We start from the raw sequence: 27923 nt of genomic DNA, 5'->3' as shown, positions 1-27923 counted from the left end.
TCCGAGAAGCTCAAAGTTGAAGAAATCCCCCCATACATCTTTGAAAAACAGCATTCCCCAAACTTAGTTGACCATGGAGCCTTTTTTCCACATCACATGTCTTACCATCCCGTAGAGCGAGGCTTCTGTGGGATCCCTGGAAATGCTTCTCTAAGTATTTCCTCTCGGGTAGCCCAGAGAGTAAATGTGAAGGCCAATCCCCATGAGCTAATAACTTAATACCCCTAAGGACATGATGTGAAGAACCAGTATTCTCTTGGCATTTTGACTCCATGCAGTGCGGTAAAATGCCAACTCAATACATTCTGGTGAATAGATTTCTGAAGGACCCGCCAGTCCCAAGAGTGGGAGAGGAAATGTGTACGCTATTTGCGGTCTGTTCTTTGAGATGTTGGGTCCGTTCCTTTGTCTTTCATCAGGTTTGTCATTGTGTGCAATGGCATATCCCGGTTCCATCACCGCGGGCATGTTGAATAATGGATGAGGGTACAGAGACGGAGGCAGCAGGTGTTCTAGCAATTTAAAAAAAGAAGAAGAAGGGCCGTCCCGGGCGACGGACCTTCCAGCTTGGAACCATGGCCCAGTTTATCCGTAACCTGGCGGAGAAGGCCCCGGCGCTGGTGAACACTGCTGTGACTTACTCAAAGCCTCGATTGGCTACATTTTGGCACTATGCCAGAGTTGAGCTGGTTCCTCCAACCCCTGCTGAGATCCCTACAGCTATTCAGAGCTTGAAAAAAATAGTCAAGAGTGCTCAAACTGGTAGCTTCAAACAGCTCACAGTTAAGGAAGCTCTGCTGAATGGTTTGGTGGCCACCGAGGTGTGGATGTGGTTTTATGTCGGCGAGATCATAGGCAAGCGTGGCATCATTGGCTATAATGTTTGAAGACCAATCTTTAACATCTGTTTATATGTGGCTTATTATTTGAGGGTTCTTGGACCATGTGTGATCAGACTGGTACTTGAATAAAAGAAGATAATGTGTCAAAAAAAAAAGAAAAAGGAAGAAGAAGAAGAAGAAAGAACAGAGCTGTTGATTGTTGCCAACAGCATTAGTCCTCCTTCCTTCCTTCTACAAACAGCAGCTCTCTGTGTCAATCACCAGGGAAATAGCAACTGGTCTGCTTTCCTCATTCTTCTTGGTACCTCTTAGCGTGGTTGAGGCTCTTGTGTGAAGAGTTTGTGTCTTTATGTCAGAGGCGAGGTGCATTTTCCCCTTGTCCTCTGAAAGGGTTATTTCAACCTGGTAAATGCCCACATACTTATTTAGTTAAAAATTTTATTGCTCTGGGTACCTGGGTGACTCAGTCGGTTGGACGTCTGCCTTTGGCTGGGGGCATGAGTTGGAGGGTTCTGGGATTGAGTCTCGGATCAGGCTCTCTGCTCAGTAGGAGGCCTGCTTCTCCCTCTCCCTCTGCTGCTCCCCCTGCTTATGCATGTATGCCCTCTCTCTCTCTCTCTCTCTCTCTCTCAAATAAATAAATAAAATCTTAAAAAATTCTTTCTTACTGCTGTGTGCTAGAATGGGCTTGGGAACAATGACTAGCTTAGCTATCATTCTTGGCTCTCTTATAAAAGGAGAGGTAGAAATATGTCTTCAAATTTAGGTCGAGAGAGGGTACAAACTTCCCAGGACCTGACCTCAGTTCCACAACTCAGAAACATTTACTTCAGGAGAACAAAAGTAAAATCCTTATATTTGATTTTAAATGCTTGCAAAAGGCCTGTTCTTTGGATTATTTTTACTGCTCCAAGTTTCAAGAATTTAGTGGCAGCTTTTTTCTTTGCTTACCTATAGTCAGAAAATTGGAAACAGGTATCTGATCGGATAATAGATTTATATCATCATATAGTTGTGTGTTCTATAAGATGCTGGTTATTTACACACAGGAGTATATGCAAGTTTAGAAGCATGTAAATTTTTATATAGTCATATGCTTTGTTTTCAATTATTATTTGATAAATTCTCTACTATCGTGGGTATTTAGAAATGGTAATACATTTAAATTATTTTATTTAACTGTTAGCCTCTAATAATGTCTATGTAATACAGATTACGAGTTTGGAGCCAGCTTCTGTGGCTCAGGAGTGAAGATTGTGGGTCTCTGCCCCTCACTGTGTTCAGTGACATCAGACTGAGCTCGAACTGGGCAGTAGTGGGGATTTTTACACCATGGAGATTGGCAAGTGCTGCACATCGGGGCTCTTGCCCTCCCCCCATGAAAACCGATTGTTAAACATTCAGCAGAACGCTAATGGTTCTAGGCCATCTCTGAGGACATCTTGATTATAAAAGGTTTTTAAAATATAATCAAAGACCTCTTAGAACATAGCACTCGTTCTAACAATAGCAGAGTTATAACCTTTTAAAACTTTTCTCGTTTCTTCTTCTCCCTAGTGTTTTGGTTACTGTTTTTCAAGATGATGTGGGGGCAGAAGTTCCCATTGTTGGTTTTGTTTTTGGCAAATCTAGCTCTCACTTCTTGGGTTTATAAAGAAGCGTCTTCTTGTTTTTACTTTAATTACCCTGCAGGAGTCCTGTGTTACACTGTTTTCTTATAGTTCTTTGTATCACCCTGAAGACAGGATTGCTTCCCTGTTGATGTGTGGGTTATTTGTGCAGAAGGAGTTAAGGAAAGCTAAATACACAGCCTGAGCAACGCTTACTCCCCTTGAAGTCAAGATGGCAGCTGCTTCCTCAGTCTGGGGCAATCATTATACTGCCCTGTCACGAGGCCCAGTGATGAACGGCATTTTAGTGGGCTGGGATTACCACCTGCTGTCTTCATCACAAACCAGCCAAAAGAACAGATTTCCTGCCTAATACATTATTTGTAAGTTTAAAGAACCAGAGGAAGATAGACAGGGAAATATTTTGTTGTAGAAGTGCCTAATGGTCTTAAATGAGGCGTCTTGTCTTCCTTCCTTCTCGTCCCCTCCATTCCCCATTAATGGGTATTTATTTTTCCTTCCATAAGGGGTCAAGTGGTATATAGGATTATTTCAGTTTGGATTTTTTTGGATATTTGTGATGATTCTTTGCATATGGAGATAAAAATCTAGCACATCACAGCTTTCTGTTATGGAATTGTGCAAAGTGATAATACATGCACGGGCATTTTGACATTTTTCTGGATTTGGGGTTTACTTTCTTATTCTGCAGTGTAAGGAAAAGGCACACTGAAGAGAGAAGAAGGTGGCACAGACAGTGGGGAGTCAGAGCTTTATTTTACAACTCAACTGATAATGGGGAAAAAATGCCAGGGACACGGACATATTTAGGTGACATAGCATACTGCGTTGGGAACACAGGTCAGGAGCCAGACTGCCCAGCTTCGAGTCCTGACTCTGCCCCCTACCAGCTGTATGAAATTAGGCAGATTGCTTACTGGCCTGCATTTCAGTGTCTTCATCTGGATAACAGGGATAAAAATAGTACTTACATCTGAAAGCACCTTGAGCAATTTTATGTAAACTCAAAAAGACCTCTCAGGTTGGACTGTCTGAGCTTGGATACAGACAGTGGCTTTGTGTGAATTAGGAAGACACGACTCTTCCCGCCAACAAGTTGCTGTGCTTTGAAAGAGAGAGCCCAGGCTGGCTCTTAACCTGAACTTGTCTCCTCAGCTGGGCACCCTTGTCCAGGACACAGCCTGCGTCATCAACCATGACAATGTGTCTACCACCCCAGGCAGCGGAGGCATAAATGAGTCCGTTATGGTTCCATAAAACATCCTGTTACTATTATCAAAATTTCAAGGTGGGCGGCTAAGGTGGAGGAGGGTTCAGAAATCCTGTGGATTTGTATAGGGCTATCTTAGAGAAGGGAAGTGAGTTGCTAGAAGCTGTTGGTTATTGGCAGAACTGTGGCTGCCACCCAGTTGTCTTGACTTCTGGCCTCCTACCAATGCTGAGTAGGTGTCGCTAGACAACTGTGTGATTCAAACAAAAGTACCATTGATAGAAGATGGGGGTGAGGGGGGCACTCTGGCCATTCCCAGTACCAAGTGTCTGCCTAGAGCTCTTCGCATGGCATACTCACAGACGATATGTCTTTTGTTTTCCAAAGCCAGACAGAACATTGGCTCCTTTGTGTGATATCCAAGTGTTTGTTTTAAAATATACTATGCAGAGGACATGTATAGATCTCAGTCACCATTTTAATAGTAGACTTAAGGACTATTACTATATGGAGGTGTCCTTCTGTTACATTTGAATGAAAAACCTTTGAAAAGTGGTATCTTCCCACTCCCAACTTTTCTGAGTAAAACCAAATAGAAAAGTGGGTTAGTTACTAAAGAGAAAAAGGAAAATAAGGTTGGGTCACAACCAATAGGTTGGCCTATATATTCCTAGTCCTCGCTTTAAAATCCTTTAAGTTGTAAAGTATAACACGGTTCTAGAAAACCACATGAAAAAAACATGGAGCGTAGTTAATTATTGAAGGTGGACAGTTTTGGAATCGCTGTGTCAAGAAGTAGATCCAGGGGCTCCTGGGTGGCTCGATGAATTAAGCCTCTGCCTTTTGGCTCAGGTCATGATCCCAGGGTCCTGGAATCAAGTCCCACATCGGGCTCTCTGCTCCGCAGGGAGCCTGTTTCCTCCTCTCTCTCTCTCTGCCTGCCTCTTTGCCTACTTGTGATCTCTGTCAAATAAATAAATAAATAAATAAATATTTAAAAAAAAAAAAAAAAGAAGAAGAAGTAGATCCAAATTCAGGAGGAGAATTCATCACCTTGGAAACCCTTTCTGGGCCCCCTCCCAGGGAGAATTCCTTCCCTTCTCCTCTTGCTCTTTTCCGTTCCTTCCCTTGCCCTTCCTCCCTTCTTTTCTTTTCTTTCTTTCTTTCTTTCTTTCATTTTATTTATTTGTTTGCAAGAGAGAGAGAATGAAGAGAGAGAGAGAGCACGAGAGGAAGAAGGTCAGAGGGAGAAGCAGACTTCCTGCTGAGCAGGGAGCCTGATGTAGGACTCAGTCCCAGGACTCCAGGATCATGACCTGAGCCAAGGCAGTCGCTCAACCAGCTCAGCCAACTGAGGCACCCAGGCGCCCATCTGCTCATTGTTTTTTTTTTTTTTTTCATGATATCAGACACATGAAAAAATGTGCTCATTTTCTTTTGACCACTTCCTTGCTTTTCTTCATAGTTGTGTTGCCCAAGTCATACTAACTTCTTAAAGGATAGGCTGTGTGATTATCCTATCTGTGTAATGAGCATTTCATCATTTTTAAAGTATAATCAACATGCAATGATATTTTCATTTCAAGTGTACAGCATGGATTTGACATTTTTATACATTACTCATGGTGTGTGTGCTCATCACGAGAAGTGTGGTGACTGTCACCATACAACGTGATGACAGTATATCAAATATATTCCCTAGGCTGTGCTTTCATCTCCATGACTTACTCGGTTTGTAACTAGGAGTTTTTACCTTTTAATCCCCTTTATTTATCTATTTCACCCATCTCCCCTTCCCCCTCCCCTCCTGCACCAGCAACCATCAGTTTGTTCTCTGTATTTAATTGTCTGAGTTTTCCTTTGTTGTTTGTCTGTGGTTCCCTTGTTCTGTTTTTCATATTCCACATGTAAGTGAAATCATATGGTATTTGTCTTTCTTTCACTTAGCACAATACCTTCTAGGTCCATCCATATTGTTGCGAATGGCGAGCTCTCATTCTTTTTCACCACATTTTATTTTCATTTAGTAATCTAATAAGTTGTTGGGGTGAATTCTAGTACTTTTCTAACTTGACTTGGATGCCTTTTTAAATGCCATGTACTGGTGAAATACAACAGTTTCGTGGTTAGTTTGGATTCTTGGCTAAAAATTGTTCAGTTATTAGTATCCCCAGTGGTGAAATCGACCGGTTCTTCACACAGGCCTACAACTGTCACAGGACTGTGTGTACTTGGCAGAGCCTCCAGCTCCCGTCCTTTGCCCCAAATCAGGAAGCCAAGGGGCTTGACCTCCCTTTCCTTCCCGTCCTCATTGTTAATGTCACATTGATTTGATGGCTGGCGAGTGCCATTTGTGTGTCATGAGCAGGTGAGAGAGTGGGTTGAATATAAACGAAATGACCAGTAGTACACTGGTAAGTGACCGATAGTGAACTGTCATCGGTGAAAACAGATAAGAGAAGGGCTCCAGCAAAATGAATGAATGAATGAGAAGGCATTGGTCAGGTTGTTGACCAGAGTACTCTGCCGGCGCTGCTTAATGACTTTCAGTCCTAGCCCCAGACAACAGTTGATTATGAATATTTTGAAACATTGAAAGAAAGAAAGAAGGAAAGAAAGGAAGAAAGGAAGGGAGATAGATTAGTTCAAAGAAACCCATGTAAGCCACACCTAGTGTCAATAATTGCAAACATTTTCTGCATTTACTTCATACACACACACACACACACACACACACACACACACACACACACATACTTTAACACATACCCCAAGTGTTTTTCCAACCATTTCAAAATAAACTGCAGGTGACAGACCTCTTTCCTTCTAAATACTTAAGCGCGCGTCTCCAAGTTCTCCTTTGTAACCAGCATGCCGTTGTCAGTCTTAATAAAGCGAAGTGATGCCCGAGTATTATCACATGACCAGTATGTATCCAGATTTTTCCAGTTGTGCCCAAAATGTCTTTCATAAAGTTTCATTTAAACTAGGGTTTCTGTCAAGAACAAACAATGCAATTGATTATCTCTTGAGTCCCTCATTTTATAAAAAGCAGCCCTTCCATTTTCTTCATGACATTGGCTTTTTGAAGGTCAATTTTCTTATAAAATGTGTCATAGTCTGGATTCGCACAGTTGTTTCCTCATGGTCTCATTTAACCCAGATGTGGCGGGGAGGAGGGTAGCACGCTAACTTCCCCATGTGGTTTTGTACCCAGCACCTACAAACCCAGATCCGTCTTTCGAGTGGCTAATGTGCTTCAACTAGACTCTTTTTCCTGTGCATCATTTCCAAGCAAAAATTGCAACCACCTGATTTAGACACTTAAGTTGTGGATTTTTGTTTGTTTGTTTGTTTTTCCTCCCTAGCCATAAGCGTGGGGGGAAAAGTTATGGAACTTCAAAGCAGTACTAAATATCTTACTAGACGGTGTCCACTTAGGATTGTAGCCTCTCACAACCTCATAAAACAGGCTCCTGCAACTGTCTCCTAAAGACATGGGAGGAGGCTCGGAGAGATGAAGCCCTCTGTCCCGTGTCCCGTAACTCCCGAGTTTCAGACCTGAAATTTGGACCCAGATTTGCCCAGTTGAGAGGTTCTATACTTCAGGTTCTATACTTTCAGGAAAAACAAACAAACAAACAAAAATCCACAACTTAAGTGTCTAAATCAGGTGGTTGCAATTTTTGCTTGGAAATGATGCGCAGGAAAAAGAGTCTAGTTGAAGCACATTAGCCACTCGAAAGACGGATCTGGGTTTGTAGGTGCTGGGTACAAAACCACATGGGGAAGTTAGCGTGCTACCCTCCTCCCCGCCACATCTGGGTTAAATGAGACCATGAGGAAACAACTGTGCGAATCCAGACTATGACACATTTTATAAGAAAATTGACCTTCAAAAAGCCAAGCTGAGGACCGGGTGACAGTTCCATACACTGATTTGCCAAAATTAGCCTGAACTGAAATATTTATTTAAGGGACGAAACATGATACCCAGGTAAAAATAACACCAACATGACACACATAACCCAGAAGCACTTCACTAGCCCACTGTCCTTCTGGACTCTTCTCTCTCTTTGCTCTCAGATCAGTCAGTAACACTCGATGTTGTGTTAAATCTCACTTTGAGTGTTGTCTGTCTTCGCAGCTTCTGTTCCCTGTCTTCGTAAGGCCAGAACAACCTGAGGATGTGCCAACACCGTTCCTACTAACCCCACTCACATGCTCCCTGACTGACCCATTTTCTGTGCCTACAGAATGCAAGGGCTGGATCACAGGATTTAATGCTCCCAGGGTGCTTTTGAGCATTGCCTGGATTCTTAATTAGATCTTTTTTTTTTTTTTTTCTTTTTTAGTGGAGTCTGTCAATCTGTGGCTATAAACAGCCGCCTTCTGGTTTTCTGATGACATGGTGAAAATATAAATGGATTCTGCAGATTGCATTTTATTATCCTCAATATTAAGCACTTAGATCCCGTGCTGGAGAGGATCATGGTCTGATCATGTTGATTAAATCTTCTCAGGCCTGGACTTCTGTGCTGTTTCTCTGCCAACTCAAACTGAATGGAGAGAAGAATCAATTGTTATTAAAGAGAGTGTAGTGATGCATGTGCCGCAGGGAGACGTGGCTTCAGAAGGCAGTGCATTGGGGCAGTGATGCCCGGTTTCTAGTCTCATCCTTGCTGATGGCCAGCTGCGTGACCTGGAGCAAGTCACTCAATGTGCAGGACATTATTTGTCCCATCTGTCGCTTAATGGGCAAGGCATTACTTGTCTCATCTGTGAAATGAAGGGTTTGTCACTATGGCTTGGACTTATTTTGGTATCATGAGAAGGGACACCGGATGGATCTATAGCGACATTGCCGGAGGCTGCGTGGGAAGTGGCTTGGCGAGGGGCCAGGTTGGGAGCAGAGAGAGCATGCCAGTGGCTGTGGCTGTCATCTTGTGGAGAGGCAGGGGAGGCTCGGGCTAGGGTGGTAGTGCAGACACAGGGGGAAAAGAGCAGGTCTAGAATATATTTGGAGGGAGACACATTGATCTTCTCATTGCTTTTGGATCAGGGGACCCATGTCGCCAATTTCATTTTGATCTTGGTAAGAGTAAAACATGTATTAGGTAACCAAGTGGAGATGTCAAGGAAGAAGCTGGATATTTGATTTCTGGACTTCAGGGGAGAAGGATCAGTGCCAGAAATGACAATGTGTGTGAGTCAGCACAGGCAAGATAGAGATATGGAAAGGAAGGATATTCCAACTCATAATAACGTCTGAGTTATTGTATGTGACATGTTTAAAGGCATGGGACTACCCAGGGGAGGTAGAGAAAGGCCAAAGGCAAAGTGAGGAAAGGGGAAAAGAACCATGTGGCATAGGTAGGCAGTGAGTGAGGTAGATGTACATAAGGCATTTACTGAATGAGGTAGAAGGAAAAGCAAAGAGTTTGGTCATGGGGAAACCTATAAGATACAAGTGGTCCAAAGGTGGGGGGGGGGCAGGGTGGTTGACTCTCATGCTGAAAGACCTTGATGCCCATCTTCTCAGCAGAGAAGATGTCTCAGTGGATTAGACAGTGTGGTAACATTAGAATTTAAGGGGAGAACCAGTAAAGCATGGCATCATCCAAGATGAGGCAGGAGAGACCTGTAAAGAGTATTGACAAGAGAGAAATTAATACTGGGATTTAATTCTAGTATTCTTGCCAGTGTCAACGATGAGATTTATTGAACTCTGGTCACTGATTCTTCATGCAAACCTTTGGAGTAGGTACAAGTATCATTTTGTAAGTGGGGAGGCTGAGGGTTGATTGAAGTTCATTAACCTAATTTTGATTTAGCTTGTGCTTGTGGAGCTCAGACTCAGACTCCTGGGTCTCAACTCAACCCTGTAAGAATTTTCAGGGGATTAAAAGTGGACAGCTTGGAGGCCCCTGAGCTATGATGATTAAGGGCAATGGGTTCTTGATGCTCATACAGGGAGTTTAGACCATGAAAGGAAGGAGAAAAACAGGATAGTTGAGGGGCTGGACTGAATCAGGGTTCTGAAGAAAAGAGGAAATGCATGCTACTGGCAGGGAGGTGAAGACTGCTGTGGGCCAAGGGATAGGGTAAGGACCCATGGGTGGGAACGGATGGCACCCAGAGCCTTGACAGAGAAAGTGTATTACTTCCTTTTGAAGAAAGGATGAAAAGATAGTGGTGGAAACCATATACAGAGGAATGTGTATGGGGTTGAGGGAAGTGGTCCCAAAGGTCTAGACAGACAGTTTCCATCACACTATAATTCCAAAAGCAAAATCATTGTACATCAAATGGGAATGATGGAGTCCTTGAGGAAGTAATTGAGAGCAACAAACAAAAGGTCACTTTGGGACTATCTCTTCAGGAATGAGGAATTAGTGGGGAGAGTGATTGCCAAAGAACTCTTTCTTTCCCCCCATCTTCTGGGGTGTCTCTTTTGTTTCAGGATCAAGGTCACCCCATAGCTCTGACACACCGATCCTTTACTTCTGGGCCCTGCCTGCCCACCCCGGCACACGGGCCCTCCCACCAGCTCCTTCTCTACATGTCTCCGTGCTAGGCTCAGCCCTTAGAACCTTTCCTCTTTGCTCAAAGCAACCTTTGTGCAGATCTTGGTGTCTGCCTGGAGTGCCTTATTTCATCTCCTTCCTTTGGGGAATCCCTCTTACCCTTCAGGACCAACTCAAATGTCAACTCCTCAAAGGTTTTCCTTGACTGTTTTGGGCAGAGAAAGTTCATTCCTTTGCTCAGATGCTGCACAAAATTGTGCTTAGGAATAAGAACTTTGCAGTCACACTACCTGAGGTTCAATCCCCGCTCTACTGTTTGCTACTTTTGTGTCCTTGGGCACCTGACAGAACCTCTCTCTGTGCCTAGGTTTCCTTGACTTTACAGTGGAATAATAATAATAATAATAATAATAGGATCCACCTCATTAGGTTTTTATGAGGATTAAATGAAATAATGCTTGGCAAGCTTTGAGAACAGAAAGGACATATGGTAGTTCTTGTATGAATGTGGACTATTATCATGCAGCTGTTCCTTCAGTCATGCAATTTGTGTGAATTTCTCTTATAGATCTGTGTCCATATTTCTCTTCCAACACCTACTTTGCTCTTTGATCTTTCTCCCGGATTGTGGATTTTTACTGGATAGGGTGCAGTTTTTATTATTTTGGTCTCACACACCTATTACATTGCCATGACATCGCCTGGCACGAAATGGGTATTCAGTAGATGATTGATTGGTTGATAGCTAATTCTAGCTCAGATGAGTATGATTTATGATTGTTTATGGAGAGTTTCCATAGAAACTTGATTTGATTTTTCTAGCAACCTCACAAAGGAGACAGAAATAGCAATGGATTCATTTCTCAGGAAATGTGAAAAATAAGAGCAATTCAGTTCTGCTTTATTTTACAGTTTAAGTGTAAAAATATGCAGAAATGTCCTTTTATTAAATAAGTCAAATATGATCAGAAGAGAAGGGAGTTTAATGAGCCACAAATAATTCTTCAGTGAATTTTAAAGAGGTATTATTTTTTATTTACTGTTTATAGGAGGAAATCACAACCTTCTGAAAGCATACCATTTTTTCTTTGTTACTTCAACAAATATTTATTGAGTATCTACTGTGAGCCAAGTACTTTTCTAGGCACAGAGCATACAACAGGGAAGAAAACAACTAAAGTTTCCCACTTTCACCTTACTGGGTGGACTTGGGCAATAACAAAACAAAAATGTAATATGAAGCATACCTATTTTTGTACAATTTATTTATTTTTATTTTTTTAAGATTTTATTTATTTATGTGACACACAGAGAGAGATCACAAGTAGGCAGAGAGGCTCGCAGAGAGAGAGGCGGAAGCAGGCTCCCCACTGAGCAGAGAGCCTGATGTGGGGACTCGATCCCAGGACCCTGAGATCATGACCTGAGCCGAAGGCAGAGGCTTTACCCACTGAGCCACCCAGGCGCCCTATTTTTGTACAATTTAGAGAAAATATCTGTGTCCTTTTTAAAAAAGGATTATTATTTATCTATCTATTTGACACACAGAGATCACAAGCAGAGAGGCAGGCAGAAAGAGAGAGGGAGAAGCAGGCTCCCCGCTGAGCAGAGAGCCCGATGCGGGGCTCGATTCCAGGATGCTGGGATCATGACCTGAGCTGAAGGCAGAGGCCCAACCCACTAAGCCACCGAGGTGCCCCGAAAATATCCATGTCTTTTAAAAGCTAAGTTGAAATATATTAAATTCTGTATTGCTTTTTCAGTTACTTGAATCCAGAGACCATCGTTTTGTCTGGCTATCCAATCTCTTCTTAAGATCATTATGATAGGGCTTCCAACATTTATTTCAAATTCTCTTCAGACCTGCAGCTAGTGGTGGACAATAGTTTGTCCACCAGATTGCTTTAAAAAAACAACAATAACAACAACTGAAGATTAATGAAAATAGTTCTGAAATAGTTTGTATAATTGACAATGAACAGGCTGAGAGAATGATTCTTGGCAGTCTTTGACTATTCATGGCAATTACTTAATAAAGTGGTAACAAAGTAATTAGCAAAGTGTAGCATTTTGATATATAATGTGTTATATTATAAACACATCATAAAATTGTGACCATGAAGTTGTGTGGATTTTCTTTTTATTAGACTGTTTTTTTTTTAAGGCCTTCATATTTCAGTTATTTGAATGGTTTAGAGCAGTGCCATTGACATGAACAGACTCAGAAACATAATTACCTTTTTAGTTCAGTGAGAAGGAAATCAAATTCAGATGAGCTTACTTCATAATTACTTGCATAAAAATAGTGCGATGACACATTATGATATCCTCTTGCTTCTGCTTTTGGTTTAATCACCAAAGTAGGTGAATGTGTTTCTTTTCCTTTAAAACTATCAGTGTTCTGGTAAGTTATCCATTCTTGAGTATTTTAATCTGATACTTAGAGCATGTCCCTGCATGATATTTTGGATAGTAATGGAAGTGAATTAATCCTGAACCATAAAGCAAGGAAAGCAATCTGATATTGGGCTTTCCTGAAAGACACACAAGGCATAGTTGGTGATGTAGGTGCCACCTTAAGTACTTCTGAGGATCCCTTTGAATGGGGAGGTATGCACAAGTTCATTATGGCCACTCTTGAAATCATGGTGGTGTCCAGTGGCTTGGTCCATGTGTTCCTATTTTTTTGTTTGTTCGTTTGTTGCTTGCTTGCTTGTTTTTCTGGTGAATGCCTTTAAGGAACGGTAGGAACTTTGACTTTTACTATGAGTTTGGGGAGTTTGGGGGAACTTCAAGTGGAGTAGTGGCATGAACTAACTTTATGAGATTGCCCTGGCTGCTCTTTTGAGACTAGAGGGAAGGGAGGCAAGGGTAGGCCAGTGAGGCCAGTTAAGAGACTTATCCAGCTATAATATGTTGGTGGCTTGGAGTAGGTGGTAGAGTAGAGGCAGTGAGAAGTGTTTGGAGTCTGGCTACTTTCTGAAAGATGTTGAGACAAGACATACAGAATCCTGATTTCAGTGGATGGTCCTCCTCTTCTGGCTCTGAACTGTTGGCTCGTTACTTTCTATGCTAGGTCAGGGCTTTGTAAAATTTACTTTGCATATGAATCACTTGGGGATATTTTTGGATACTGGTTCTGATTAAGTAGGTCTTGTAGAGGGTAGGAGGACTGATAATCTGTATTTCTAACATTAATTCCAAGTGAAGATGCTGCTGCTACCAGTCTAAAGACCTGACTCTTCCATGGCTTGGTCCTTGTTGAATTTCTGGAGTCTATTGAACTGTCAGCCTTCTTAACCAAGATCTGGACAGCTCTGTACTAAATAACTTGGGCATGGAAGAAAGGACAGTGTTAGGGTCAGCAGAGAGCAGTAAGAAGACTATGTTGGGACCTAATGGACACAGGAACAGGGATGGAAGCAGAGGAAGAACAGAAGCAGAAATGAGCACCTTCCTTCATTTGTATGGTGCCTGTTCCCATCTCCAGTACTGGCAGTCTAGGAAGCTGAATTTAATCATACTGTACCTTGGAGGATATTAATTAGCAGGCTGACTTGGGACTGTTAAAATCTACTTGAAATTTTTTACTGGGTGTGCATCACATACAATATAATTTTAAATATTACATGAATATTTTAAGGGTTCCTTGCATCTCTAATATTTTCTTATAATATCAATAGTCCTGTTACCTTCTGTTTATGGTATGAGTTTAGTTATCTGCTTTCCTCTGCAGTCTGTGAGCCTTCGGCATGCAGTGATCCTGTCTCATTTGTGTTTCTGTCTCTAGGCTCTGCCCATCATCATGGCTCAATAAATGGAGAGGGACCTGGGTTATCTTGGCCAGAGATTCTATAATAGATGTAGGTAAACTCTCTTGGGTCTCAGTGTTAGCACCACTGGTGTTAGAACTTAATAATTTTTTTTTTTAAGATTTTACTTATTTATTTGACAGAGATCAAAGTAGGCAGAGAGGCAGGCAGAGAGAGGAAGGGAAGCAGGCTCCCTGCTGAGCAGAGATCCCGATGTGGGGCTCAATCCCAGGTCCCTGGGATCATGACCGGAGCCGAAGGGAGAGGCTTTAACCCACTGAGCCACCTAGGCGCCCCTAGAACATAATAATTTTAACAAAATTATGAAGACCTGGGGGAAAATGTTCTCAGAATCTTCTAATCATTTCCTGGTGAATAAAGGTTTTAGTGGTGCTTTGAGAATATAAATTAGGACTAGTATATTCAAGAAAGAAAATGCTAAATTGTTTAAAAAGTCTGCATTTAAAATCGCAGCTTTTTTAAAGGAGAACTTTCCTAATTTATTTTAGGAAAAAAGCTAGATTTTTGCAAACTGTAAATACAAACTACTTTTTATCCATTTTCTCACCTTCCCTTAAGTAAGAATGGGAAGATAGTAACAAAGAAGTATTTTTCTTTTCCCCCTTTTTCTTCCTTTCTCTTCCGTCCTTCCTTTCTTTCGGGAAAGTTTTAGGAAAATAGGGAGAATTTAAAGAAGAAAATAAAAAGTACACCTGTTTCCCACCATGCAGAGATAATGGGTTGTCATGTTTTTTGCGTGTGTGTGTGTGTGTGTGTATGCATGTCTGCATGTGTGTTTGTGTATATGTATCTGTCCATTTTTTAATATTTTTGTCTGCTTTTGTAGTCAGGGTAACTGAATTGGGAAGCATGCTTTTCTCTTCAATTGTCTGGAATAGTTTGTGTAGAACTGCAGTACTTCTTCCTTACATATTTATGTAATATACCAGATAAACTTTCTGGGACTGACATCTCCTTTTGGGAAAGTTATCTATTTTTTTGTTGAATGAACTTGGGTTGTGTCAAAAAATTTATCCAGTTCATCTAAGTTGGTAAATATACTGAGATGAATGTCTTTATAATATCCCCTCTTATCCTTTTAATGTCTATAAAATCTGTGATGATGTCATGTCATCTCTGTCATTACTGATGTCTTTCTTTTTTGGCTAAAAACCAGAGGTTGTCTATTTTATTAGCTAAAGATTTATCAACCTGGCTAAATGTTTCCCAGTTTTATTGGTCTCAAGTAAATAGCTTTTGATTTCATTGATTTTTCTCTATCGCTTTTTGGTTTTCTATTTGGTTTTTTCAACTGATATAGTTTTCCCCTTTTTTTCTACTTAATTTGGGCTTAATTTGCTTAAGATAGAAGCAAAATTTATTGATTTGAGATCTCTTTTCTGATATAGGTGTTTTGTGCTATATGTTTCCCCAAAATACTGATTTTGTGTCTTTCCATCCATTTTTACATTGCCATATTCTTTCACTACAGAATATATTCTAATTTCTTTATATTTCTTCTTTGATTAGTGGGTTGTTTTTTACATTGTGTTACTTAGTTTAAAATTATTTGGAGATTTTTTTTCCCTGAACTATTTCTATTGTTAATTTCTAATTTAATTCCATTGTGGTCAGATGGTATGCTTTTTTGGTGAATTGAATTCTTTTAAGTTTGTTGAACCTGGTTTATTAACCCAGAAACTGATCTATCTCAATACATGTTCATTGTGAACTTAAGAAGAAAAATATGTATTTTGCCCTTGTGAGGTGAAGTATTGTTGAAATGTAAGTTAAGTCAATTTAGTTGACAGGGTTGTTCAAGTCCTCCATATACTTACTGATTTTTTTTTTTTTTTTGCTTGTTCTATAAGTTATGGGAGAGAGATAATATATTTCTGACTCTAGTTGTGAATTTGTCTATTTCTCCTTGTAGACTTATCTGTTTTGGCTTATGTGTTTTGAAGTTCTTATTAGATGTAAAAATGTTTAGGATTTTTTGGTCTTCCTGATGAGCTATACCCTTTGTCATTATGAAATGACTTTCTCTGTCCTTGGTATTATTCTTTGTTCTAAAAGTTTCTTTGTTTGGTATTAATATCCAGTTTCAAAAATTAACATTAGCATGTTATTATCTTATTCCTTTCTTCCATTTTTAACCTACTTCTATCTTTATATTTATAGTGCATTTCTCCTAGGTAGCACCTTGTTTGGTCTTGCTTTTTTTTTTCCATTATGACAATCTCTGTTTTTTAATTGGGGGTGTTTAGGCCATTTGTATTTAATGCACTTATAGATATAGTTAGTTTTAAGTCTACAGTATTGTTATTTACTTTTTATTTCTTTATTTTATTTTTTTAAATTTATTTCATGTATTCTATATTCTCTTTTCCTCTTTTTTCTTTTTGCCTTTTTTAATTGTTAAGAGTATTTTTTTATGATTCCATTTTATCTCCTTTAACATTTTTATTTTGTTACTTTAGAGGTTGCTTTAAGGTTTATTGTATGTGTATTTATCTGGCATACCATAGAAACTCAATATACTTATTGAATGAACCAATGAGTGCCATGGTACCTAGGTCAAAGGGCTGCTGAGAGCCAGAGGCATCAAGAATGGTCATCAGTCCTGTGCTATTAGTCATTCTTTTCCAGATTTTGTTTTCCTCTTTCACACTAAGTTATTATGGATATTGGCTCTAATATTCCTGTCTTGATGTTTGTCTCTTGAGGTTAGGTGTCTGTACCTCCCTCCCTCTGCTCCCCTTAATGTTTTAACAAATAGATACTTTATCCTTAGGTGGAGCTTTCTACAGGCTTTTTGGAAAGTGTGTGGGTTGAGTCTGTGACCTTGACCTATCATGGCCAAGCCCCAAAAGTAACATCCTTATCAGGAAGAACCAGATATTTTTTTGAGGTATTGGGTAGGAAAAAGCTTCAAAATAACGGCCTAAATTTAAGATTAGCTGATCTCAGCAAAGCTACACACGTAAAGGAAATTCAGATCTAACAGATTTTTCCCATTCTTGGAATGCCACCAGTTATTTGAAGGCTCTTAAATGTTAAAAATGAAATCACTGATCTTCCTGATTAAGAAAGAAAAATTTATGCTTTCTCTCTCTCTTCTTCTTCTTTTCAGCAAGTAACTGGCAGAAGTTTTGGTGATAAAGATTTTCGGACGGGGTTAGAAAATGGAATCCTTCTCTGCGAGTAAGTATATCCTATTATTCAATTGATTTTAATCAAGAAAAATCATTAATGCCATTCAGTACATCTGTAAAAATTTGCATTTTGTTTTCAATTTATTCACTGTTTGATTCTGAAAATTTGAAACATCCCGGGGTAGGCAGTACACATAAGTAGGTGAGGGAGTTTTAGTGTACAGTAGGGAATGGTGGGGACTATGGCAATTTCTAATTAAATAAAGAAGAAGTACCTGGTGGCTGCTACTCCAACCAGCATTGGAGTACATTCCATACACTGTAGGAATCTAGACCCCAAGGGACAGGAAGGAAGTGGACTCAACCATATAAAAGTATCAGCTCTTCTCCGCCCTTTTACCCAAAACAAAAGCAGTTGTACCAAGTGAAAGCAATGCATCTACGTACTTACAACATCTTAAAACATGACAGGTGATGTTCCTCACTGGGCTTGCTCCCCTGATGCATTTTGATTATATTCAATTTAAGCTCTTGGCAAACTTCCAATATGAATAATAACTGCACTGTTCAGTTTTTATGTGTTGAACCCAACTTTTATCGTAAGTACTGCTGTGGTGATGGAGACAAGAGCTTTCTGTGAAGTGGTTCTAGACACAAGATTAGCGAGAACCCTAACACCTATAGGGGGATGAACATATACTTTAAGATCTCAGGTTTTGAACTTAATAGGTTCTGTAATTTGGTACTGCTTTTTGTTCGGTGAAATGTACACACAGGAAATGCACAACTGCAAATATACACAGTCTGATGGGATTCGAGAACTTTGTACGTGCATGTAGCCTACACCCTGATTGAGAGAGGACAGCAAGCTCCCTCCTGTTTCTTCCCAGTTCATCTCCACCTCCTCCAGAAAAGCACTGTCCTCATTTCTATCACCATTACATTTATTTGCCTTTCATCTTGAACTTTATGTAAGTGAAATGACATAGAATGAACGCACTCTTATTTTGGCAACTTCCAGAATATTGTTTGGGACCCACTGGGATAGTTGAAAGACTTTGGGTTTTGGAACCTGAGAACAAGAAACTCAAGTTTTAAATTATTTAACCTCCTTGAGTCTCGATTTTTCTCTCTAAAATAGTAATTAAAAAGGGATAACTTCTGCATTTCATAAACCATTTGTGAATTTCAACAGGATAATGTGGATGAGGTGCTTTTAAAATTCTTTTTAAATTTTTAAAAAAAAAATAACATTTGTCCTAAAATGTTGGTTATTACACAGCATCTTTCAACACAGTTCACGCCCACGCTTTTTTCCTGCTCCCGCTGTCCCTTCTTCTTCAAAGGGAAATTTACATGCCCTGCCTGCCACTTCTTTGCTTTCTTTCCTGTGAAGTCTCTTCTCTCTTCTCATACTTCCTTCACTGCCTCATTTCCCTTTATTCCGTCTAAATGAGAGCTCATCTCTTAGATAAACCATAATTAGTTTAGCATCTCACCAGAGACAAACACGGGCAGACTCCTGACACTTCCCCTGTGTTCTGACACCTGCTTCTGCAATGAGTCTGGGCTGAGCCTTCTCCTGATGTTAACAGAGTAGCCATAGTCTGATCTAATGTATGTGTACTGTGCTCTCTTAACCTTGTTGAAGTGGGTCTTTGGTACCGATTTTTGCATACGAACATGGGCTCCAAAGATTCTGGTAGGCGTTCACCTCTCCACTATTCTCCCATGAATAACTCTGTCAGGGAGTAGTATAGCCTGCCAGACTGGATGGAGCAGGTTCATCTGAAGATGGGGCTCTGGGTCTGGAGACTTTTGCATGCATAGGACTTGCTTTTTGGGATACCTGGGGGGGGGGTGCTCAGTCACTTTAGCTGTCTGTCTTCAGCTCAGGTCATGATCCCAAGGTCCTGGGATCAAGCCCCCACATTGGGCTCCCTGCTCAGCGGGGAGTCTACTTCTCCCTCTTGCTCTGCCCCTGGGTCTGGAGACTTTTGCATGCATAGGACTTGCTTTTTGGGGTACCTGGGGGGGGGCTCAGTCACTTTAGCATCTGCCTTCAGCTCAGGTCATGATCCCAGGTCCTGGGATCAAGCCCCCACATTGGGCTCCCTGCTCAGCGGGGAGTCTACTTCTCCCTCTTGCTCTGCCCCTGGGTCTGGAGACTTTTGCATGCATAGGACTTGCTTTTTGGGGTACCTGGGGGGGGGCTCAGTCACTTTAGCATCTGCCTTCAGCTCAGGTCATGATCCCAAGTTCCTGGGATCGAGCCCCCACAGCGGGGAGTCTACTTCTCCCTCTCGCTCTGCCCCACCCCCTGCTTGTGTGTGCTCCTTCTCTCAAATAAATAAATAAAATCTTAAAAAAGAAAGAACTTGCCTCTTACCTAGATGAAGAGGTTGAGTTAGAGGACAGATTCTGTCATGTGAGCCTTGGCATTCCTTGGTGGCCTTTTATAAACACGTTAATGAATGTTAAGGTTGTTTAGGGGTGCAGGGATGGGGCTTGGGTCTAGGCCATGGTTAAGAAATATTATGGTTAGACAAGAGGGAGGCACAGATTATAGCCAGGGGCCTCTTGAAATAAATAAAGGGTTTGGACTGCCGACAGCCAAGAGTGAAGTGGAGGGAACTGGCCAACGCAGAGGCTTGGACAAGTGTTACTGAATGAGTACGTGGGCCAAAACTCAGGATAAGTGAGTTATTGTCTACGTCTTCTCCCCGCAGAGGATTAGACTCACTGGTGTAGTTGACGGAGTCTGAGGACCAGGGAGGGTCAAGTTCTGGCTTCCCTGTGGGGCTCCAGCTGGCTGCCCCGGCAATGAGTTTGCTGAGGTGAAATGAACTGCGTCGGCGGCCTGAGGCAAGGAGAGCCACGTCCTGAGCCTCCACCAGAGCCTTTGAGGGAAAGCTGGGTCAGCAGCTGGAGAAACCAGATGCAAACACATTTCTAAGTCCAGGAGCCCCAGAGCAATGAGAAGCAAAGACATGGGCCAGGAGCTGGATACCCTGAAGGCTGAGGAGCAATGGAGGAGGAAGATTTTCCCGTCCTCTCTGGTCAGGGCAGAGAGGTGGGGCAAGGTTTTATCCGAGCTGAAGCTTGTGGGGGCTGCTGCAGCCTGAGGTTAGCGGGTGTCTTTCCTGGGACTTGGATCCAAAGACCATTCTGGCAACGAGGAGAATGTTCTCGTTGTTCATCGTTCTAGGGGTGGAGTTGGCTGATGGCAGGGGCCCCCAAAAGGCAGGAAACTCAGTTTGGAGCTTCCCCAGATGGTAGATCCATACAGGTTTGAGACACCTGTGTTTGGAGAGTAGATGAGAATGGGGAAGGCTGTGCCTTTCTCTAGAGCCAGAGGGAATTTTGGGGATGCTGGTGATTTAGGGGCTCTAACTCAAAAACCTCCCGCCATGGAGCAGCACTTAACAATGTAAGAAGAACTCCCTGCAATTTCAAATCTTGGAAAGTAGCAATTCGGCTCTCTCTTTCGTAACAGACAGCCCTCTTTCGGGAAATTGTTAGGGCTTTTCAACTTTGTATTATTCCAAACAGAAGCCCAGTTGGTGTCTTGTAATCGTGTATGACTCCAGCTGAAGAAGCCATGGACGGCCTCAGTGAACGATTCCTTTTGTTCCACAGACTCTCATCTTGTTGTCTGAGTTTGATCGGCTCTAAGGGTTGGTTGCAGCTGGAGAGACATCATGTGCTTTGTTCACGAAACATTTCCCGAGTTGTTCATGAGTCCGAAAAAAATTCATAGTTCTTGTCAAACAGAGGACGTCCTTCTGGGCCCTGGATCCGATTTTTTTTCTTGCCAAACTTTTGTGTGGCCTCTAAGGACTATCCTCATACCTGTTTTACAGAGGAATTAAATGGGACATAGAGGGAAATTAAGTGGGGGCACAGAGGACTGCCCAAGATTATGCAGGTAAGAAAGATTGACATGCAGAAGTCTGATTTCTTATCTTTTGCTCTTCACAACTGCCCTGTGCCGACAACTGTGATTTTAATGGCAGAGAAAAGTGAGAGCTTTGGGGTTGGTGATGTTGGCCTGGGATCTGTGCCAGAAAACGTCAAATGTGGGGAGGAGGGCAGTACAGAGGACAGCCACTGGGTCTTGACGGGACAGAACATAAAGAAGGACAACATGGGCTTGGTGGTCTTGGGATGGAAGCATCAAGGGCCTGATGGTCCTTTTATTGTTCTGTTCTTTTTTTTTCCCCCCTTTTCTTTTCTTTTTTAAAGATTATTTTAGAGAGAGAGCATGAGTTGGGAGGGAGGGACAGAGGGAGAGGAGAGAGAATCTCCAGCAGACTCCCCACTGACTGTGGAGCCCGACGTGGGGCTTGGTGCCCGGACCCCCTGAGATCATGACCTGAGCAGAAATCAAAGTCGGATGCTTAACGGACTGAGCCATCCTGGCGGCTCCGCTGGCCCTTCTTAAGATAAAAAGGCGAGTCCAGGAAGAGTGAACGCACGAGAGAGCTGAGACGCTAAGGAGGCTGTAGTCAGGGGAGAAGGTTGGCGTTCCAGTTTTGTGTGGTAGAGCCATCCGACGAGGCGAGAGAAAGGAGAGGGCCGCATGTGTACCGAAGGCTACAGAGACAAGGGAGAAAAGGACGGCCCCTCCAGGCAGCCCATAAGGTGGGAACTGAGTAGCTTCAGAGTCTTCGTGGGAGTTCTTGAACTCTGCCCGGGGAGTGCAGTACCCGTGGCTTTGCAGGGCTCCTCTCGTGTGCCGTGAGACTCACTCGTGAATGTGTAACTTACCGCGATAGCAGGTACAGACGAGAGACCGCACGTGCCAAGGAGAATTCCAGGAGATGTGTTTTTGCTATCATCGTTTCTCTCTTCCTTGGTGGTTTTTGCCAGGCATCAATACTTGAGGTTTGGAGGTCAAACGCTCCAATGATGGGAGTCTTTGGCGGAGCGGTCCATAAAATGAGGTCAAAATGTGACCGGGCTGGGAAATGTGCGACAAGTGTCATGCTGTTAGAAATGTTAAGCAAATACTGCAGACCCCAGGGTTTAAAAGGAAGGCTGCAAACAACCGTTCCTTAAGGAACACCCTCCCCGGACAGAGTCGCCGATGACCGTCACTCCTTCCCAGCACCCAGAGCAGACGGTTTTAAAATAAATCCAGAAAGGAAAGTTTCTGACTTGTTTTCCTGTCTCTGACTTTATTATTTAGAGAGAACTGTATGGAATTCTGTCTATACCAGGGGTTGGCAACAGGCTTGGCCTGTTTTTGTCCTGGCTTTCTTTCTTGTTTAGGATGGTTTTTACATTTTAAGAGGGTTGGAAATGACACAAAACAAGACTTTGTATGTGACTCCAAGAGCTTGGAATGTTTACTGTCTGGTCCTTTACAGAAAACGTTTGCCAGCCCATAAGGACTATGGGATGAATTTTGGATGTAATTGTTTACCCTGGTAAAGTTAAGTAATTGACTCTGCGCAGTGCAGAAATGGGAAAATAAAATAACTTTTTAGGAAAGGTTTTCCCAGGACTTTTTGTAAGGTCCCCCTCCACCCAACTTTTTATTTTGAAAAATTTCAGACTTACAGAAAAGTGAGAAGAATAATACAAGGATTCCACATATACTTTAACTGCAACTAGAAGTAAAATGATTCAGGAAGAAAGAGGGCTTTGCAGAAAGGGATAAAGTGAGAGTGACAAAATGATCACAACTTCGACCCTTGTACAACACGGTTTGAACTGTGCGGGTCCATTTACATTTGGAACTTTTCCATAAATACAGTCCAGTACTGCAAATGTATTTTCTTTCCTTATGATTTTCTTAATAGTTTCTTTTCCCAAGCTGACTTTATGGTAGGAATACAGCATAGAACACATACAGCATACCGAATATATATTGACTGTTGATGTTCATCAGTAAGGCTTCTGAGCAACAATAGGCTAAAAATTGGTAACTTTTGGAGGAATCAGAAGTTCTAGGTGGATTTTCAACTGTGCAGGGGGTCAGCGCCCCACCCCCTGCTGCCCCAGTGGTTGTTCAAGATGCCGTCACTTCTAATGGGATCTTGTTATAGGGTGTGTTCTCTGCTATCCCCTCCCTTCCCTTCCGTGGTTTGATTTCTCATCCTCCCCCACCCTCTTTACTTGCCTTTTTGTTACCGTCCAAAGATAGACACTTAAGAAAAGCCAGTTCCTATGCTTTTATGAGCGAGCACAGTGGAAAGCGAGTGGATTGGGAAAACACTGAGGTTGAATCCTGTGAAATTGTGTAACTAGACGAAAAACGGTCAGAAAATGTGGTTTCATGAGGTTCAACCTCATTAACTTACGTTGCTGCTGTGTGTCCATGTGTCCTGACGCCACTTACCTGGCCTCCTGGAGCCCCAGTTCCGGGAGCTATGACAAGCAGTAGAATTAGTACCTGATTAAGAGGGTTGACGTGAGGATTAAATGAATTGATAATATGGCTACATCTCTTTGTTCAGTGCTTGGAACGTAGCAGGCCCTTAATTGTTAACTGCTGTCCCTTAGTGTGTGAACGGGGGAAGTCACTACCTCCTCGGGTTCCTGGGAGCTTCCGGTAAGAGAGAACTGCAGAGTGCTCGCCACTGTCTGGGGCTGGCTTGGCTCTCCGGACCCCTAACTGTTCTCATTATGCTTGTTGGAAACAGGCCCGAAGTCAATTATGAATATGACATAGTCAGTGCAACTTTGTGTCACTGCGCACCCATCAGCTCTTTGTCCAGGGGCTGCCAACAAGCCGTGGGACGAACGCACTGGGATTTTCCTTCCCAGCTTGTCTTGCCGAGCCTGTGATCAAAAACTGGGCAAGAAAGTTTGGGACCTTTACAAACCTGATCATCTGTGAATAATGAGCTTTGGCTGGCAGGGCTTGAGACCCAGAGTGACTGTTTTGAAAACAGTAACCTTGACCTCTGTGGTGATGTCATTTCCTCCTACTCTCCACAGTCTGTCATGGTTTCTTTCTCTGGGAAGCTGTTCCAGAACCTTCTGGGCAGGGTTGGTAGGTTCCCGTCTGGCTTCCAAGTACCTGTACCACCTCCGAGCTAGCACGTATCCCGGTCTACTTCCGGAACCAGAGCGAAGGCTTCCTGATCTTGGTCCCTTCTGTTTATCTGTGGTTTGACTTCACTGGACGCCGGTCTGACACATAACACCTCTCTTACGGGCACTTCCTGAATACAGTGAGTCCAGTACTGGGATTGCTCCCTAGGCTCCCTAATCATCAGTGACCTTAACTTTCTCCCAGTCTTAGCTGTCATTGTCAGTATTATCCCCTGTCTCTGTCCCGTCGCCTCTTCTCCCTTCCTCTCCCCTCCCTGCGCTTGTCTTCTTCTTTCTCCCCTTTTTCCTCTTTCCTCCTCTGACGCAGTTCAGAGTCACACACACACACACACACACACACACACACACACACACAATTTTACATAAAGAACAGACCCATCCTTGAAGACTAAAGATGAAAGCATAGATGTACCTACTTTCTTTAAGTAAAAGATTCTCCACTCCAGCTCCATCTTCTTTGGAATTAATAGAGGTTGAACTTCTGGGTTTTTATTCTGCAGACACGTTTTTCTTGGAATGTAAAGTCTGAGCATGTCCGTTTGCAAGTGACTGACCAATAGAGAATGTCCTAGTGGATTTTTGTCTCAGTTCTTACGCTGGTGAAATAATTTTCTGAAGATAAGAAATCTGTTGGCAAACATGTGTTTATATCATTGCTGATGAATGAGTTGCTTATTCTAAGAAGGGAGGCTTGTCCTGGATTCTTGTCCTGATTTCAGCATGAGATGCAGCATGCCACAGATGTGTACTAGCCTTCTAGGACGGGCTGGCAGTTGATGGTGTGGCTTTGTGTAGAGACATTTTGTCATGTGGAGGATTTGTCATGCAGCCTCAAAGTAGGAATTGAGGGCCATAAAAAGGGAATGGAAGGCTTGATCCCTGCTCTTCAGGAGTTTTATAATGCTCTTGGGGCTTGAGCATATGTACAAAACGGTGTGTGAGTAGCAGTATAAACCAGTGTGTGAGTAAATGCAAGTGACTGAGATTTAATTGCCGAGATTTACTAAGAAGTAAAACAAAGGGAGATTGTTACAGTTTGGGAACACTGGGGAGATGTTACATCAATTGAATTTTACTTGAGTTGAGAATAGGCTGAGGGAAAGAGAAGGGCATCCTTCACAGAGACAAGAGCAGAAGGCAAGGTTTGAAGTTTGAAGGTTTGAGGGAATAGGCCGTGTTTGGCATACACAGAAGAGATCTGCTCTGATAGCGGTGGGGGTGGGGGGAGGGGGGAGAAGGTGGCTTCTCTTCGTTCAACTAAGCTTTTCCAGAACCCACTTTCCAGTATGGTAAGTTACTAGAAAGCCTAGTACACTATGCAGTAAAATCATCTAACAGGGGCGCCCAGCTCAGATCTGGAATCTAAATCCTGACTCTATACGGGATATAAATCTCAGGTTCTCTTGTGGAAAAGACATTAAGATAGAGACCTGAGTGACAAGTAGAGATTAGTCAGGAAAGAGGGAAGGGGGATGGAAGTAAGGGAGGAAGCATATCTAGACTGGAAGGATGATATATCTGAGGTCCCTAAGACGGAAGCTCAGTGCATTGAAGGAATTACAAGGGGACTCATGGTCAAAGGAGAGGGGTTGAAGGTGTGAGATGAGCGTGGATGGAGAGGAGGAGGAGGAGGAGGCAGGGGCAAGATTGCTCAGGGCCTTGGAAGTCATGGAAAGATTTTTGGGTTTGACCTCCAGAGCAATAGAAGTAAGAAGAATTCTGAAGAAATATGTAGGACTTGGTAGGGTAGAGGATATTGATAAGTGAAAGAAAGGGCTACAAAATAACTTCAGTGCTTCTGTTGTTGATGGCTAGCAGAGTCAGGTTTCTGGTGCACACAGAAGAGGAGCCTCTACTTGTTGGGACAGGTCATAATTTCAGTTTGGTCAGGGTGAGTTTGGGAAATAGATAGCCTGCCCAGGGGCCATCCTATAGACTGCTAGGGACAGAGTCTGGGGCTTAGAGGTGAGGCAGTAGATTTAGCTTTTTCAAATATGAATTGCCAGCCATTATTGGACATCAAGGCCAAGCTGTGATAGATGACAGAGTCTCTGAGGAAAAGAGCACATCAAGGAAGAACAGCAGAGCATGGTCTCAGTTTGAGGAAGCCTCCCCACTGGGTCAGGGGTAAGAGAAATAGAAGCTCACAGAGGGGTATCAGATGAGAGGAAACCCAAGGAAATGTGGTGCCTTGGAAACCAAGGGCACTAAAAAGACTTAAGAAGCTGGTGGTCACCTATAGGACATGGCCCTAGGAGAGCTCAGCTCGCACAAGGCTTCAGAAAAGGCCTGCCTTACTGGTAGTGGAAGGCACTGGAGAGCTTTTTCAATTAATAGTCATCTCTGGGAAAGGCCAGACCACCAGTCATGAGTCAACCAAATTGTTGTGAGTCTGGCTCATTCTGTTGCATTGTTTCAACGGGCTCTTGGTAAAGACCTTATCTAATGTCAGCTGCACACGCAGTATTTTCCTCAACTATTAAAAAAGAAAAGGGATTAGTCTGGACCAATGGCTCCTTTGTAGAGTGACCGTGTAGTTTGTCAGTCAGTCAAGATAGTTTTGAGAGTGAAAGGGGTTTTTTAAACCAGCTGCGACACTAAAACAACAAATGAAATCTAGACGGTCCTCAGCAAACGGGGATGTATGGTCCACCCAGTTGCTGGCAACCTCAGACTGCTGCCTTCTAATCACCACTGTTTTGTTCAGTATCTACAAACCCCTCCCTTACTTAATCCTCACTGTGACCCTGGTAGGTGAGCAGCCTGGGTCATCTCTTCCCACCTTCCTTTGTAAGGACCAGATGGAGACCGGGGCTGGTAGAGCACAGTGTGTCTTCGAACTCTTTGTCTGGAGCTCTTTCTCTAACCCAGACGCTCACTTGAATCTCAGCAAACTTGGGTCCTTTCGCCCTTACTGATTTTGGCCTTAGCAGGCTGGTAAGAATTTGATAGGCCTTCTGTGTAGGGTTCTCCTTTGTCTTTCGGCCATATCACAGTTGGCTTCACAGACTTGGCTCGTCTCCCGCTCTTTGGCACCAAGTCTCATTAAGCTTTTAAGTTCAAGTAAGGACATTTCAACCCACTCTTTTTTTTTTTTTTTAAGTTCTCCAGTGAAAAGCTGCTCTTTTTTGTTCGAACAATTGGCCTGGCTTAGGTGGGAACTTGGGCAAGGACTGAGTTGTCCCAAGAGCCTTCTGTTAGGAAAGATGAAAACAGATGCAGAACATGGAGGAAGAATTTGTAGGATTCAAGAAGTGCAGAATGGACTCCCAGTGTTGTCTTTTTTTCTTCTTGAATTCTCATCAAATAGACAGCCCTTGGTGTTCCTACTCAAAAGGGGGACTCAGCACAGTGTGCATGGGGAGTGTTACTATCCCCATTCAAACTGTTTCCTGGGTGGGTGCAGGGGTCTTGTGTGCATTTGAAACATTCTCAAGGTTATCCATCTTGGCAAATATTTTGTCCCTGAAAAAATTATATAATCCTGGTCATAACATCTTTTTTCTTTTTTAAAAAGATATTTCTTTAATAACAGGGAGCCCCCCCCCCACCTCAGGGCTCAGTCCCAGGACCCTCAGATCATGACCTGAGCTGAAGGCAGACATTTAACTGTCTGAGCCACCCAGATGCCCCAACTTTTTTTTTTCCTAATACATAGTTTTACATGGCCTAGACTTGGGT

General features: G+C 42.6%; 1 protein-coding gene, 1 long non-coding RNA gene and 1 pseudogene across 20 annotated transcripts in view; 2 read left to right on the top strand and 1 right to left on the bottom strand.

Annotated features, from left to right (window-relative positions):
* LIMCH1 (LIM and calponin homology domains 1) overlaps positions 1–27923 on the top strand; it is a 329186-nt gene that overhangs the window by 116555 nt on the left and 184708 nt on the right. For all 18 annotated transcript variants that reach the window (XM_082728805.1, XM_082728814.1, XM_082728813.1 and 15 more), the window contains exon 2: positions 17156–17226. In XM_082728805.1, the coding sequence (XP_082584931.1) occupies positions 17156–17226 (71 nt within the window). The remainder of the gene's footprint in view (positions 1–17155; positions 17227–27923) is intronic.
* LOC309863703 (ATP synthase subunit g, mitochondrial pseudogene) lies at positions 521–1003 on the top strand (annotated as a pseudogene). The gene has a single exon. The product of its transcript is annotated as an ATP synthase subunit g, mitochondrial pseudogene (transcript).
* LOC309863710 lies at positions 5950–24739 on the bottom strand. The gene is made up of 3 exons (XR_014311209.1): positions 24659–24739; positions 21948–22140; positions 5950–6678 (listed from the first exon to the last, which is right to left on the bottom strand). It is a non-coding gene; the product is annotated as an uncharacterized lncRNA (long non-coding RNA).

This window comes from Mustela nivalis (assembly GCF_964662115.1).
Source record: "Mustela nivalis genome assembly, chromosome: 4".
NCBI classification, from domain to species: Eukaryota; Metazoa; Chordata; class Mammalia; order Carnivora; family Mustelidae; genus Mustela; species Mustela nivalis.
This window is presented reverse-complemented; position numbering and strand designations above follow the sequence as displayed.